The 14893-nt window shown below is 41.3% G+C and overlaps 1 protein-coding gene across 11 annotated transcripts in view; it reads right to left on the bottom strand.

Moving 5' to 3' along the window:
• Positions 1–14893, bottom strand: part of TRIP12 (thyroid hormone receptor interactor 12) — a 146284-nt gene that overhangs the window by 81687 nt on the left and 49704 nt on the right. For 5 of the 11 annotated variants that reach the window (XM_040348815.1, XM_040348816.1, XM_040348819.1 and 2 more), the window contains 5 exons: positions 8788–8893; positions 7385–7518; positions 4869–4994; positions 1994–2089; positions 103–251 (listed from right to left, as the gene is read on the bottom strand). In XM_040348815.1, the coding sequence (XP_040204749.1) occupies positions 103–251; positions 1994–2089; positions 4869–4994; positions 7385–7518; positions 8788–8893 (611 nt within the window). The remainder of the gene's footprint in view (positions 1–102; positions 252–1993; positions 2090–4868; positions 4995–7384; positions 7519–8787; positions 8894–14893) is intronic. The other 6 variants (XM_040348817.1, XM_040348818.1, XM_040348823.1 and 3 more) reach the window with 2 other exon arrangements.

Below are 14893 nucleotides of genomic sequence, written 5' to 3'. Positions count from 1 at the left end.
CAAATCTTGTGCAAGGATATAAATGGGGGAATTAAACATCCCATAGAAAATATAAAAATTCTAATCAAAAAAAGCACACAGCTTAAAATGAATTTCTCTTACCAGTGCGGGCACTACATTCTTTACTGGGAACCCTCCAAGAGTCTCTTCATTTCCCATCACCAGCAGTTGGCACATCTCAATGACTGCTTGAAGCTGCTGGCTCTCATCTGTGGCTTGAAGACCCTGTAGCAGTTGTTGAGCCTTGGAGCCTGCAGGAAAATGCAAAACAATTTCCTTAATGTGCCTATATACATGCATCACCGCCAAAACACATTAAACAGCAGCATCTTAAGGCCTGTACACACAATCAGAAAATCGGACGAAAAATATAGATTTCAAAATCTATCGTACACAGCTTTCGAGAGCCAGAATGAACAGAAGACCAGATGGCATCTTTGCAAGTTTACGAAACAAGAGTTTGACGCTAAAAAGCCCACGAAACACCAACCTGCACTACTGTGCAAATGTTTTAGGAAAAAAAAAATGCTGTAAATTAAGCAAGGCCTCAAAAAATAGGATTTTTTGTACTCACCGTAAAAAAAGTTTTCTCTGTCGTCCATGGACAGACACAGCTCCTATAGTCTTGACAAAGTGGGTTATGTTCCGTCCATTAGGAGAGGACCCTCTCCTAATAGACGGAACATAACCCACTTTGTCAAGACTAAAGGAGCCATGTCTGTCCATGGACAAAAAGAGAAATAGAAGTTTATTTTTCTTAATTACACAGCTATCCCAGACATGCGTTGCGATTGTAATGTTATTGCCCCCCAATCGATTTTGGACTGTCATGTGAAGGACAAACTGTGGGTCCCTTTGCAGAAAATTCTAGCTGGGCGAATTTGTCTAATCCCCCATGATTTAGCCCTCATAAGCTGTAGTGTCTCCTACTATTATACACAAGGTGCATATTCGGAATGCCATGAATAAGACTGGGCGCATGGCTTCCGTCTACCCCCTTGCACCGCTAGGCAAGGGGGGGTTCACCCCCTGGAGAGCATTTTACCTTCTTTTAGTCATGGGCAATGGATGGTGAGGTGTGAAGTGGTAGGTTTGTTCAATGGCTTCTCTGCGAGAGCAATATGGCAGATTTCCTATGGATGCTTGGCAATACAGGCAATGCCATCACTTTGTTCATGATTTGATAACTCCCGTCCTCCCTCACACCCTCTGAGAAGTTGTGTGCTACGAATGGCCCAGTCATGCATTCCATTTCGGTGCTTTAGAAAACTGCTCCAATCTGAGGAGAATCCCAGGAAGCTTTTGTGCATACAGGAATGGGAATGCGACTTGTAGCATGATTTTTATGAAAAAAGTAACTTGACCATATATCGCTTAACTCATTCCAGCTCTGTAGATCGTAAGATTTAGGAAAACTAGCTATAAACTGCTCACACAATTTTTATATGGGATATAGTTTTAGTCTGCCTATGTATTTTTTTACATGAGAGCAGGACTCCTTTTGGCAGAATAATTATTTTACCGTGTGTAGTATCTCACAGAAGAGTTGCTGCACAAATTTAAATTCATTTCAAAATAATTTTTGAAAGCATTTTTTTTCCTTTTAATATTCACGACAGCTTCCCAGCTCAAAGTGCCCCACTATGCGTACTAGTGCCTTCCTGTATGAAAAGTCAGCGTTTGGCCCATCCCTAGTCTAGATGATCATCTTTAAATCGGAAGCCATGGCAACAAATTCTAAAGCTTTGCAAACTGTCACAGGGCTTTTTACGTATTAGGTGCATGCGGTTTTAAAGTAGGCACTCCAAGAAAAAAAAAAGTTGAAACTGCTTTATTGAATTCCCTACAATCTCTTTATAAACATGAATATATATATATATATATATATATATATATATATATATATATATATATATATATATATACACACACACACACACACACACATACATACACATATATACATACACATATATACAAAAAAAAAACTTACTTGCACCACTTCCAATTGTCCGATGGAAGAGCTGAGACATGCGAGGTCCAAGGGGGCCAAACAAATGAGGGGGGAGGCCACGTGCCTCAAGAAGTGCTGCAAGATTATGGATATAGTTAACATTTAAAGGTGATCATTCTGGAAGCATTGAAGATACAGTCAAATGCAGGTGTATACATTTATAAGAATTACAAAAAGCGACTTCTGTAACCGATCAGATTCAATATTTAGAACTTTAAGACCTAAACTGTCTAATGTCCTTGAATGCAAGAATTAGGGTGCTGGTTGCTGCTACAATGAAACCTGTAACCAATTACTTTATAAATCAAAAAGGAGCTGAACGTTATTGAAAATGACCATGTTTTTTTTGCCCAATGATAGAATAACATATTGCTCTCCGATCTGAAAATTACTAGCTAGTGGTAATTATAGGTCAATGATAAGCAATTTAGGCTGCTCATATGACCAAGTCGTATAACAATGGTAGTGATTTTAAAGCAGGATTAAACCAAAAGGCAAACATTATATTGCAGATAATCAATTCTTAGATGCAATGGCTGTATTCATTTTCCTTCGGCTTATACTTTCACCTGGTGATCCAGCCAGGGAGTCCGATTTTCAACAAAACAAGCCATCCTGCAGATATAGTAAAACGGTTTGTCTCAAACCTCTAAAGCCGGTCCATAGACTGTTTGAATCTCAGCCGGTTATTGCTGAAGATTCGAATCATGTATGGGCAGGCTGAATTTATCAACTTGGGTACAACCAGCCTGCTGGATTTTACATATTATTGCTAGCGGTTGGTATAGCCGCTAGCAATGATCACAGTCTTTTTCCCGGCAGGTACAGCCCCCACCCACCCGGGGAACACAACGGCTCGGTGGGAGGGATTCCCCGTCAACAGTGGTTGCAGGAGGAAACCCATGGTTGCAGGAAAGGAATTCATGCCATGTATGGCCTGCCCAAGACTAAAAGGGGTGCTTACAATTGTCAGGTTTTATTCATGTAAAACCTTTATACCAAAAGGGAACAAAAGAAAGCGCTTACGGTAACTGCCTAAAAAGTGTTAGCCAGAGTTTGGTTTAAATTTTTTTGGTCATACAACACTCACTTCCTCAAGACTGACAATTGTGTTGTCCAAAGGTGTCTCTGTGCCCATTTATCCAGAGTGTAGGCATGCCAATGCAAGAGGTTTTACTGGCCAGATAACCAGGTGAAAAATTGAAAAAAGCCCCAAAAAACAACAAAAACTAATGCAGTCAGCACATCCAATGAGTGAGAACCTGCAATAACTAAAATTGTTGTTTTATCACTTTACCAACATAAAAAAAAAAAAAAAAAAAAGTACAACTTTTGCGGGTACAAAAAGAAAGTGTTTGTTTTTTTAACACTAGGAGCCTGGAAAGCATTGCATCCACAATCAGAAGATTGACGGTGCCATGCAAGACTCCTGCAGACATGTCAGTCTATCTGCTTGTACCTCGTACTAGCAGGCAGTTAAACAATGAGCGCAATAGCATTCATCGAGAACTACAAGCCTACAGCCGCAAAGGCTGTTGGTACTTGTTGTTTCCCCATTCACAAAACTCTAAATGACACAGATGGGCGAGCAAAAAAAAAAAACAATGCTTTGCTCCGTCATCAAGAATTGTGTGCCACGTGTATGCAGGAATACCATTATCTGAGCTTGCTTTAAGGACTCATGCACACTGGACGTTAAAATAACATTATAAAAATGCCAGTAGCTTTGCAGTAAGTTTTTCAACTATTTTCAGCTTTTTTCAAAGTTTTCGCGTTTAGGTGAAGAAATTATTTATTTTTCCAATGGATGAAAAACATTAAAAAACGTTGGTGAGTGACGTTTTTACAGCTGAAAAACGTCTTTTAGAACCCACTAGTTTTGTTATTTACTGCTCAAAAACGCCACTGCCCAAAACTGCTGATAACAGCCTATGTGTGCATAGACACATAGGATAACATGGAGAGTTTAATGACTGTAGAAAAAAAAAAACACACATCTGCTGCCAAAAACATCCAAAAACGTCCAGTGTGCATGAGGCCTTAAAAGGAAAAAATAAATATGTTCCATATGTACATAGGGGTAATCAGTGGGTTGACAGTGCTGTAATATAAATACATCTGTGTTTACTGAATCAATGACAGGGTAGGTGTACTTGACTCCATTCTAAGGTATTTTACTTGCAAGGACTTTCTGAGCAAAGTTTCTCTCTATTATGTGAAATGTAGTGTTAAAGTACTTGTGCAAGACACTCTGAAGTTAGGACTCCTCTTTCACAAAAAAATGATGCCAATTGTTGACAAAACCATAAACCACAGAAAAAACATTTGCAGGGGAAGTCATAAAGAGTGTCCACGACACTAGAGAATTCTGTTGCACCTCTGCATTAGTTACCTACAAACTGGTAGGGACTCTTTTGAATTTTAGTTCCATTAAGAACTACCTGAACACATCACACTGGGGCTTATTTACAAAAGGCAAATCCACTTTGGACTGCAAGTGCACTTGGAAGTGCAGTCACTGTAGATCCAAGGGGGACATGCAAGGGGAGAAAAAAAAAAAACAGCATTTTTGCTTGTACATGATTGGATGATAAAATCAGCAGAGCTTCCCCTCATTTCAGATCTTCACTTGTAGTGCAAAGTGGATTTGCCTTTAGTAAATAACCCCCATTGTGTCAGTAAAGCCATCGAAACGGATGGTAAGGATTTTTGAATCTGGCGCATGCCATTTTAATAGTAGGTGTTAGGGTTTTATTGAATTTCCTCCATAGTGTTAACATTTTCTATTATCTGCTATGACTGCATTTATATCTAAATGTGTGGCTGGGTATAGGAATGCATTGTGTGTGGTTACCTTGTAGCCGCCCCATTTCAGAGTCATCGCTCTCACTTTCTCCAGATGTAGTCATCCCCACAGCACCAGCTACAGAGCTAGAGGCTGGAGGGGAGAGAAGAGATGAAGACCTTTCGCCTGTTGCTCCTGTCAAAGTTGTAAGTCATGCTATTATAATATAATTAAAAGCTAAATGTAGCTTGTCCTTTATGATAATACATATATCTCATACACACACACACAAATGAAAATGTCTGAAATGAAACTCATCCAAGTCTTGCAGTAACACAAAACCTTTGGTAGGCAACATCACACCTGACAATGACTTTTTTAGCAAAACAGAATAAGTGCTGGTTCACACTGAGGTGGTGCAGCATTTTGCAGCAATTCCTGGGAGCTTCCCGTACCTCATTCTACTTTGTTCATGCGAACGGCTGTGGACATCTATGGTAATGACACCCCAAAACACCTGTGCAATCCGATTTGAGCCTTACAAAATGAATAGCTCAAATCACAATGCAAAGAATCACATGCAATTTGAACACAGAATGCAGCAAGTTTTGTCCAAATCACATGTGGTTTTCCCGCACCATAATAGTGTGATTTGGGACTAAACACACATAAAAAGTATAGTCACCTAGAAAAACAAACTACCACTTACTGTGAAATGGTCCTAAAAACAAAAAAATTATGCATTACCACCTACCAATTCTTAGATGTGTTGGCTGCATTGGTTTCTTTTAAGTGATTGTAAACCTTTCCATATACCCTCTGAATGACTAGCTTCAGGTAATACACAAATGAAACCAATCCTACTACATAACCTGTTTATCTGTGGTCCCTCTTCAGCCTAAAAACACAGATCAAAATCCGTTTCTCAGCTACCAGCAGAAAGGGGCAGAGATCTGCTATCAGACAGCACAGATGAGAGAACCGAGTGTATCCTGAGACCTGAGTGGAGGAAAAAGGACACCTCCCCCACTATACAGTCGCATGGAGAAACATGCACCGCAGAGGCTGTTACTGTGTGCTGGAGGGGGGGGGGGGCACCCATCTCCAGAGATTCCGAGATGTCGGCATGAACCATCAGAAGTGAGTCAAGCAGATAGAGGAATGAAGAGAGACAAATCACACTGTGCATTGGATTGTGGCAAGTTCATACTTGGGAGGGAAATGCACTGCTCATTTTTCATTTCAGAGGTTTACAACCACTAATTTTCACCTGTTGGTCCAGCCTGTTTTTTCAACTTGCTTTACCAGACCAGGTTGTCCAGCAAATGTGGCAGCAAGGGCTCATGTAAACTTGCTGTTGGCACATTAAAAAAATGCAGTACCTGTTAAATGGATCTCAGCTTGCCAACTACAATAGCAAGATAGGTTACAGAAATTGAACACGTGCATTGCTTACGGAAAGCAAAATTAATCTCTTATGTAATGTATGCACAAATTTAATTGCATATGAGAATGCTGGTTAGATCCTTTGTAACCTGTATGTAGCGTCCACATATTACTACCGCCTTTTCACGTCTGTTATAAGTGACAGCTTCATGCAGGCTTCTATGTAAACTCTATGATCAATCTATCTTGTTTAGTATCTTGTTGGCTGTATTAGATTAAATCTTTTTTTATTAATCACTCATTCAACATTTAGCGGACAAAACCACTGCCAACTGTGACCCATTCAAGGGAATGCGAAAGTGCCAACCACATGCAACGGGGGTGTGTTGGTGCGCCACCTATGGGGTTTAAACAAGATGTGGGGAAGCATATCTACTCCACCCTGCCTTTCAAACACCTCTGCAACGCTTAACAAACATGGATTGATTTTCGGGGGTGTGGAAACCTTGCCGCATAGCTAAACATAGCCTTAGAGAGTTGAGACAAACCTTTCAACACTGACAGGGGTGCTTAAAATTATTAGGTACTATGTAAAACCTTCAACTCAAAAGGAGGGGGGGGGGGTCCGAGACCACATCCACTGGCTTCAGGAAGCCAAGCAGAAGACCGAGAAATATTGGTTCCCTAATATGTTCTACACCAGGAATATGCAATTAGTGGACCTCCAGCTGTTACAAAACTACAAGTCCCATCTGCGTATCATGCTTGTGGCTGTCGGAGTCTTGCTATGCCTCATGGACTTGTAGTTCTGCAACAGCTGGAGGTCCGCTAATTACATATCCCTTCTCTACACCAAACAAAACTAAAAGATGATAATTTAATCACTTCCTGTCTCAGACCTGTCTTTCCCTGGCTAAAATAGCCAGGGAAACACCTAATCGAGCATAACATGCAACACCCACCATTTTTTTCCTCTAGGGTCTCTGCTTAAATAAATAATAAAAAAAATAAATTAAAAAAGTTTGGGGGGTTTGAAGTAGGTATATCAGAATTATATTTTGATGAGAAATTTTTGATAGTGTGCTCTCTGGTTATACTTGTTAACTTGCACTTGACTACGTCACATATAGGGTGTAGCAATTTTTCATTTGTTATTTTAAAACATATCAGATCATTACAGAACACACTAGACATTGTACCTGCAGCTCCCTGGGTGGTATCATCTGTACGTGCAGCCGAAGAATTGGCACCCTCTTGGTTATCAGGATCAGCCATCTTCTCCTGTCGGCGAGCTTCAGCTGCAGCTCGCTTGGTCGGGCCAGAGCCTCGCCGACTGAGGGAAATGTAAAGGGGGGGGGGGGGGGCAGAGAGAGAATATAATTTCTATCCAGAATATTGCTTCAAAAAGGCAAAAAAGACGGCAAATACAATTTGTTTATTCTCAAAACGAACAAGCAGCAGCAGGTGTCATGCGGTCATCCAGTGCAAGCACTCAACGGTATTTAAGTACGCGGCGATGGCCACGATTTGTCACCGACACGGCAAGCGGAGAGAGAGAGAGTTGGTAGTTTCCTCTCACTCCGCTGACATTAGTGCGGATCGCATTTTTCAAGGCAGGTATTCTCCATTTGGCCTCTCCTCTCCTTGGGGCATTCTATATTTTACAAATCGCCATCGCTTGGGCTTTTATCCTATGGGATTTATGGCCCTTTTTGTTTGATCTTAAAACTCTTTATTTTTTACAGTATCTTGGCACACTGCTTGTATAGTGGGCATCAGCAAACTGTGGATACACATTTCCTTTTCCAGCTATGATGTCCTTCATTCCATAACCTATGGAAAATCTGATTGATTCTATGTTGTAATCACAGAACCAGGTATGTTTCTATTTAACCAACCATACTCACTAAACTAAGTGCCGATACAAGTTATTTATTTTTGGCTGATATTTTTTTATTGGTGAAAAAAATTTTTAGGCTCTTTTACTGTGATCTGGTTATTGAATACGGATTGGACTTGATCCATGACCCCAGGATTGGTTACGGCTTTATGCGATCTGCTTTTATTTTTATTTGTTTTTTTGATTATATCGATTTGGACTCACCATCTATGGTGAGTTTTGCCTAAATGTTTGCACTTCAATATATATTACAAAAAGTATACTTAATTGTACTTAGAAAGAAAAAAAAAAAAAATCTTTTCCAAATTTTTTTTGTGTTTTGTCATTCATTTATGATAATATACAAATTTGGTGTTCTATCCTTTGTATAATTTGTTTGTGACCTGCAGTATCGTCTGTAAAGCTCCTGAAGAAGCTCATCGAGAGCGAAACGTGTTGAGCAATTCCGATATAGGTCCCTAGCTCATGCTTGAGCTTCATCTACTTCCATTGGATGGTTTCTCTTATATTTATTCTATAATGTTGTTCCATTTTGTAAAATAAATAATTTACTATTTTTGTATTATTGATTTACTGACACCATTCAAAGTCCCAGGGTTTTGTTAACCCCATTTCCATTTTTCTCTAATGAATACTTTGATGTAGTACATGAATATATGGAACACCAACATCGGTGGAAACGAGCTATGATTCATTGCATACCTGGTGCTAGCACAGGAGCCCGTGGTCTTTTGTCGTGTGCTCCGCCGCAGACTGGGGAGCTCAGCAGGCGGCGAGTCACTGCGCTTCTTAGTGGATTTCCTTAAGTCTGAAATAAAATAAAAAAACAGGAGATTGGATTATAATTATTTTAGGTACTTATATAGTGCCGTCAATTTACGCAGCGCTTTACATATACAATGTACATTCACATCAGTCCCCACCCTCAAGGAGCTTACAATCTAAGGTCCCTAACTCACATTCATAAACTAGGGCCAATTTAGGCAGAAGCGAATTAACCTACCAGCATGTCTTTGGAGTGTGGGAGGAAACCCACGCAGGCACAGGGAGAACATGCAAACTTCAGGCAGGTAGCGTCGTGGTTGGGATTTGAACCAGTGACCCTTTTTACTGTTAGGCGAGAGTGCTACTCACTACACCACTGTGCTGCCAACTCAAGTGCTTACAGATTCCCTATCATTAGCTTCCCAAAAGTATGTTTTGTACAGTACATTTGACTATTTGAGTAAAGTGACAGGTAACCATAATCTGTCTCCAAAACAGACTTCTGTACATGAGACGTGACAATTAGAAACACGATTACTTTACCGGAAGAGAAGATTGCACTCCTTCCTAATAAAAACACACACACACACACACACACACACACACACTACCTTCCTAATGAACACACACACACACACACACACACTACCTTCCTAATGAACACACACACACACACACACACACAACCTTCCTAATGAACACACACATACACACACACACACACACACACACACACACACACACACACACCTACCTATGTTCAAAACTAAACTCTAGCAGGTGGAGCTTCGCAGCAGAAAATGCAAGCAATTGATCATGCAATGAATCCTCAAAAGGACGCCTTTATCACACTTAACTGCCAAATACCAAGCACTTGGATTCATTTTCCAATTCTAGAATTTCTACCTAAACGTATCAATCATTTTGGTCTAACTTTTGCAATTTACAAAACAATAAAATAAAAAATAATATATAAAAACCAAGCAAATTTTTGTTTTCATGGTGAGAGAATTTGTGTTATTTGCTTGTGATCATAGCAGGGAGATGATCCTGTGCTTTCTTGCCCACGATGCCCATAAACAAGTGTGGCCCGGTGAGTCACCAGGACAGTAAGATCAGAAAGAAGAGGGGGGGGGGGACACCCTTTGTCAGCAGTTCTAAATCCTTCCTATTCCTACAAGTGTTTTTGTCTTTATTCATGTTTGAGAGATTTCTTCTAATACTGGCACAGAAGAATGTCCGAAAATCCCCCAATCTAGGTGTGCAAGGCTTGTCGAGTTACACCCAAAAAAGACTTGAGGCTGTAATTGCTACCAGAGGGTGCTTCAACAAAGTACTAAGAAAAAGGGTCTGAATACTTTGGTACATGCAAGATTCCCCCCCCCCCCCCTTTTCTTAAATGCCGTTTTCACTTTTTCATTACAGGGTACTCTGCGTAGATTGAGAAAAAAAAAAAAATAACTAACAGATTTTAAACCACTTGCCTCCTGGGTACTTTCACCCCCTTCCGAACACTGTATCCAAACAAAACATTTGTTTATATATATTTTTCTTTAGACAGTTTGAGCTTTCTTTTGGTGGCATTTAATCACTACTGAGCTTTTAATTTTTTTGGTAAACAAATTAAAAAAGACTGACAATTTTGAAAAAACTAAAGTTTTAGTTTGTTATAAAATTCTCTAAATAAGTAATTTTTCTCCTTTACTGATGTGTGATGGGCAATTGGGGCACCACTGATCAGGACACAGATGACCAGTGCCCCGATTACCAGTGTAGATGCGTGGATTTGCAGGTTATGGGCTCTCCTTGCCTCACACGCAGTCAGTGGGAGGAAAGGACTGCCAATAACTGGCAAATCCTGTTTACACTGATCACCTATGATTGGACACAGCTGGTGATTACAGTTCTTTATCCTGTGATTGGAGGAAAAAGAGCCAGTTTCAGGCTGAAACATAACCAAATAAAAAAAATAAAAAAAAAAGGGGGATCTGAATACGTTATGAATGTACTGTACATACATTAGGCCAGCTTGCCACAAGTATACATGCATGATACCTGATCAACATCTGTGGAAGCTGTAAATAACAGTGATGGCTGCAGTCTTCCAAGTGCTATGCCAAGCAACTTCTCTTCTGCACAAAACCACAGCACTATTCTTAGAACACAATGCACAAACACAATTATTCTCTCCGATTGGACGAGGTGAGGGGTCACATGATCTCCAGCTATGTAGTTGCTCAGCACTCTGATAACCATGACCATCACTGAACTAGCTCGGTCTACTACAGCGATTTACAGCTTCCACAGAGGTCGATCAGGTATCGCACATACGTGCTTTTTTTTTTAGCCAAGCAAGTCCAAAAGTAAGCATGTATGCCAAAATAAAGTTTAGTTTACCTGTAAAATCTCTTTTGTGCAATACATCACAAGACATTTATATCCATTACAATAGTTAGGCTGCCACCTTCCAGTGACTGAAAGCTTGTTCTCGTGGGCTACAAGAGTGCAGTTTTGCATTTCTGTGACCCAGGATCAGTCGACAGCGGGCTAAAACCTGCTAATGGCCGACGTCACAGAGGCTCTCCAATCTCTGTGGATCCCAACATTTTTGGGATACATCTAAACATATGACTGGCAGCTAGCTTACCCTCCCGGCACACTGCTGAAAGCCTGAGTCGGCTGCTCCTAACAGCCCCCCCCCCCCCCACCCTGGTGCCCCAGTGAGGACTGGATGAGCAGACCAGAGCGGGGACTGATAGTCAGTGCATTCTGCTTAGCGAAGAGCAGTCTCCTTTAAGATGGAATGAAGCGACCATGTTTGGCAATAAAGAAGGGTGAGGCCGCAAATCCACCTTGTCACAGTTGAGCAACAGGAATGGTTATTTACAGGCAAGAGCAGCCATCTAAGACTCTACAAGCAATAGCAACCAGAAATATAACCATCCATGTCAAAACTATACAAATATCCCAGACCAGGTCAAATTGAGGTTTCTGCAATACAGAAAAGTACCTAAGTTAAGGTCCCACAAAGTCTTAACTAGTGAAACAATATACCTGACCCCTTGTACAAATGTGAGCACCAAAAATGCAAAGCAACAGATCTCTGAAAAAGACCTGCCAAAGCCAGAATTTTACTTTTGATTGTACTCAAGTCCAGACCCGGTCAACTCCAGATTGACCGGTGGAGGAAGTCGGCGGTGCATCCTGTGAGTTATAGTCCGGAGGCGGGACGTGCAGCACGTCAGGGGACGAATGGAGCTCCGTCTGTCTGTGGCCAGGGGAGGGACCGAAACAGAGTCGAGAGCGCTCAGCTGGTGGGCACTGATGAGGTGGCACCGATGGACATTGTAAGGCCACACACCACCTCTCCACCCTAAACAATAACCTTCTCCCCACCCTAAACAATAACAACCACCCTGCCTCTCCACTCTAGATGAGATAGGGGCCCAAAAATCTGCAACATATATATCTGCCGCCTTGATTTCTAAATATTGCCTTTAGAAAAACCCTATCGGTCGACCTCTAGTAGTGACAAATTCCCCCTATCCAGAATTCTGTATTAGCTGTAAGTGTAAACCCCCCTTTTTACCATTAAATGTCAGTATCACACCATGTGCGGATCATTTGTTTTTCATGCACACCATTTGATGAGATTCATTCATCACATGTTTTGGAGTCCATCGTGGATATCCGACAGTCATCATTCAACTTTGGGTGGCACCCTTCTTACCATTGGTGGGAGCTTCTGTTTAAGGCCATTCCCTCAAGGGTGCCTGTTTGACCCACATGCTATACGGTAAGTGTCTCCATTGAATCTGGTAAGCGTTAACACTTTACCATTTTGACTGTATTTTCAAGATTCATCCCAGAATTATGCTCTGCTGATCCCCCGCTGAGCAGACGGACGACAGGTCCATCTCTGCTCACTGTGCGGAGACAGACCTGTCAGAGTCCCACTCTCCTCTATTGGGAGATCGAATGAAAAAACAGACAGCCTTGTCAGTTTTCATCCAATACCGACAGATGCATCACCATACCTGTTTTTTGCGGATTTTGTCGGATCGGATGTTGGACACAAATCCGCCGACACCCCCCCCCTCCCCATAGAGGACAATGGATGGCCCGATCGGGTCCGCCTGAAAAAGACAGGTGGACCCAATCGTATGAAAGGGGCCTAATCCATTTTGGAATAAGTCTAACAAAATGTGGAAAAAGTGAAGCACTGAATACTTTCCAGATGTACTGTATATCAACAGCCCGCTGATCACACCTTTGTTCCGCGATCTTTAGATGTGCTTTATATTTCAGGGGTTCCCCAAGATCTCAAAAACTTTTTTCCAAGTGTTCCCAGGTAAAAAGGTTGAGAAACACTTATAGATGGTGAACTTTCCAAGATAACTCCACAAAATGTACAGTAAAACCTTGGTTTGGAGTGTAACTTGGTTTGAGAGCATTTTGCAAGAAAGGCAAAGTTTTTTTAATAAAAGTTTGACTATACAAGCGATGTCTTGATACAAGAGCAGCGTCATGTCACAACCGAGTATAAAAGAGAAAAGAGAGGCGCCTCTAAATGTAGCAATATGGTTACATTTAAAGAAGGTAGAACCCCACATGGTTGATGAGTAAAACAGGCACATCTAAGTATGCAGGCATCTGGGGTAAAGCTGTCCGCAGACATCCTCCTCAACGCCATTGAGGTCGTTTCTTCCACGCTGCGCTCCACAAAGGATTCAAGCCTCGCCCTCGCTTTCAGATCGCTCTACTGCAGGGTAGTCTTCCCAGTCACATTTGCAGACTGACCACAGTGAGGACGATGTGGATTGCTTTACCCCGGATCCTTGCATACTTGGATGTGCCTCTTTTAGTCAACCACGTGAGTTGCTAAAGTGTTGTAACTTCCTTAAAAGGTAACCATATTGCTACACAGAGGCTCTTCTCTTTTATACTCTGTAGCTCCTGCTGGATTTTGCTTCCAATCCCCTTTGTGGATGGACATTTTATGGTTACACAACCTATGACATTGCTATAATCTTTTTAGATGGACTATAGACTGAAGGACTTATAAATAAATGGTTGTGGAACGAATCATCTGCGCTTTCATTATTTCTTATGGGAAAATTTGCTTTGATATACAAGTGCTTTGGATTACAAGCATGCTTCCGGAACAAATTATGCTCGCAATCCAAGGTTTTACTGTATATTGCAATGCAAGAGCTGTGTAACTAGAATTAAAGTTGATCTAACAGAATAGAGTATTTTTCTGCAGTAAAGCAAGGACAGTATATAGGTTGTTGGATAGCCATCCCTCTATATTTTACATGTTCTTTCCTGCTTAAGCCATGTTCAAGAACATTTAGCTACATTTACATGCTTTTAGAAGTCTATTCAGACTCTGGACGCCAAAAGAATTTTCATATTCATTTAGCAAGGTCTTAAAAAATAAATAAATGCATATAACCGCAGATTCTCTCCTTTCCTCTAGCACAGGAGTGTCAAACTCAATTTCATCGAGGGCTGCATGAGCATTATGATTGTCCTCAAAGGGGCCAGTTGTATCTGTAAGATTAGATGTGCAGCACATCCCCTCCCCTTTACATGAGAGGTCAAGAGCCACCCCACCATCAGAAGTTGAGTCCCCTACATCACAGTGCACCCCCTTTCCTTATGCAGCTGCTGGCAAGAAGCTGGATGCATTGCTTGAAAACAGAAAGTAATAGTCTGGAGGAGGACCAGAGGAGGGCTGGAGATCTACTGCAGCTGCAGGAGAGGTGCAAGGGCCACATGAAATGGCCTGGAGGGCCGGATCCGGCCCGCGGGCCTTGTGTTTGACACCTATGCTCTAGCAGATTTGACAGTGTCAGTGTGAATGAGGCCTTAAGCTGCAACAGATTAAAGTATCTATACTGAACAACATTCATTAACATTAAAGAAAATGTTGCTTTTGGGGGCAACTAAGCTTTCCTGCGAGACTCAGCACGGATTTCTGTAAACAGCTGCAGGCAGGAAGCCCCAGGTTGCATTCAAGCTTTAGTAATTAATTTAA

The sequence above is a fragment of the Rana temporaria genome, chromosome 4 (genome assembly GCF_905171775.1).
Source record: "Rana temporaria chromosome 4, aRanTem1.1, whole genome shotgun sequence".
NCBI classification, from domain to species: Eukaryota; Metazoa; Chordata; class Amphibia; order Anura; family Ranidae; genus Rana; species Rana temporaria.
The sequence above is the reverse complement of the archived record's forward strand: the minus strand, read 5'-3'. Positions and strand labels throughout refer to the sequence as shown.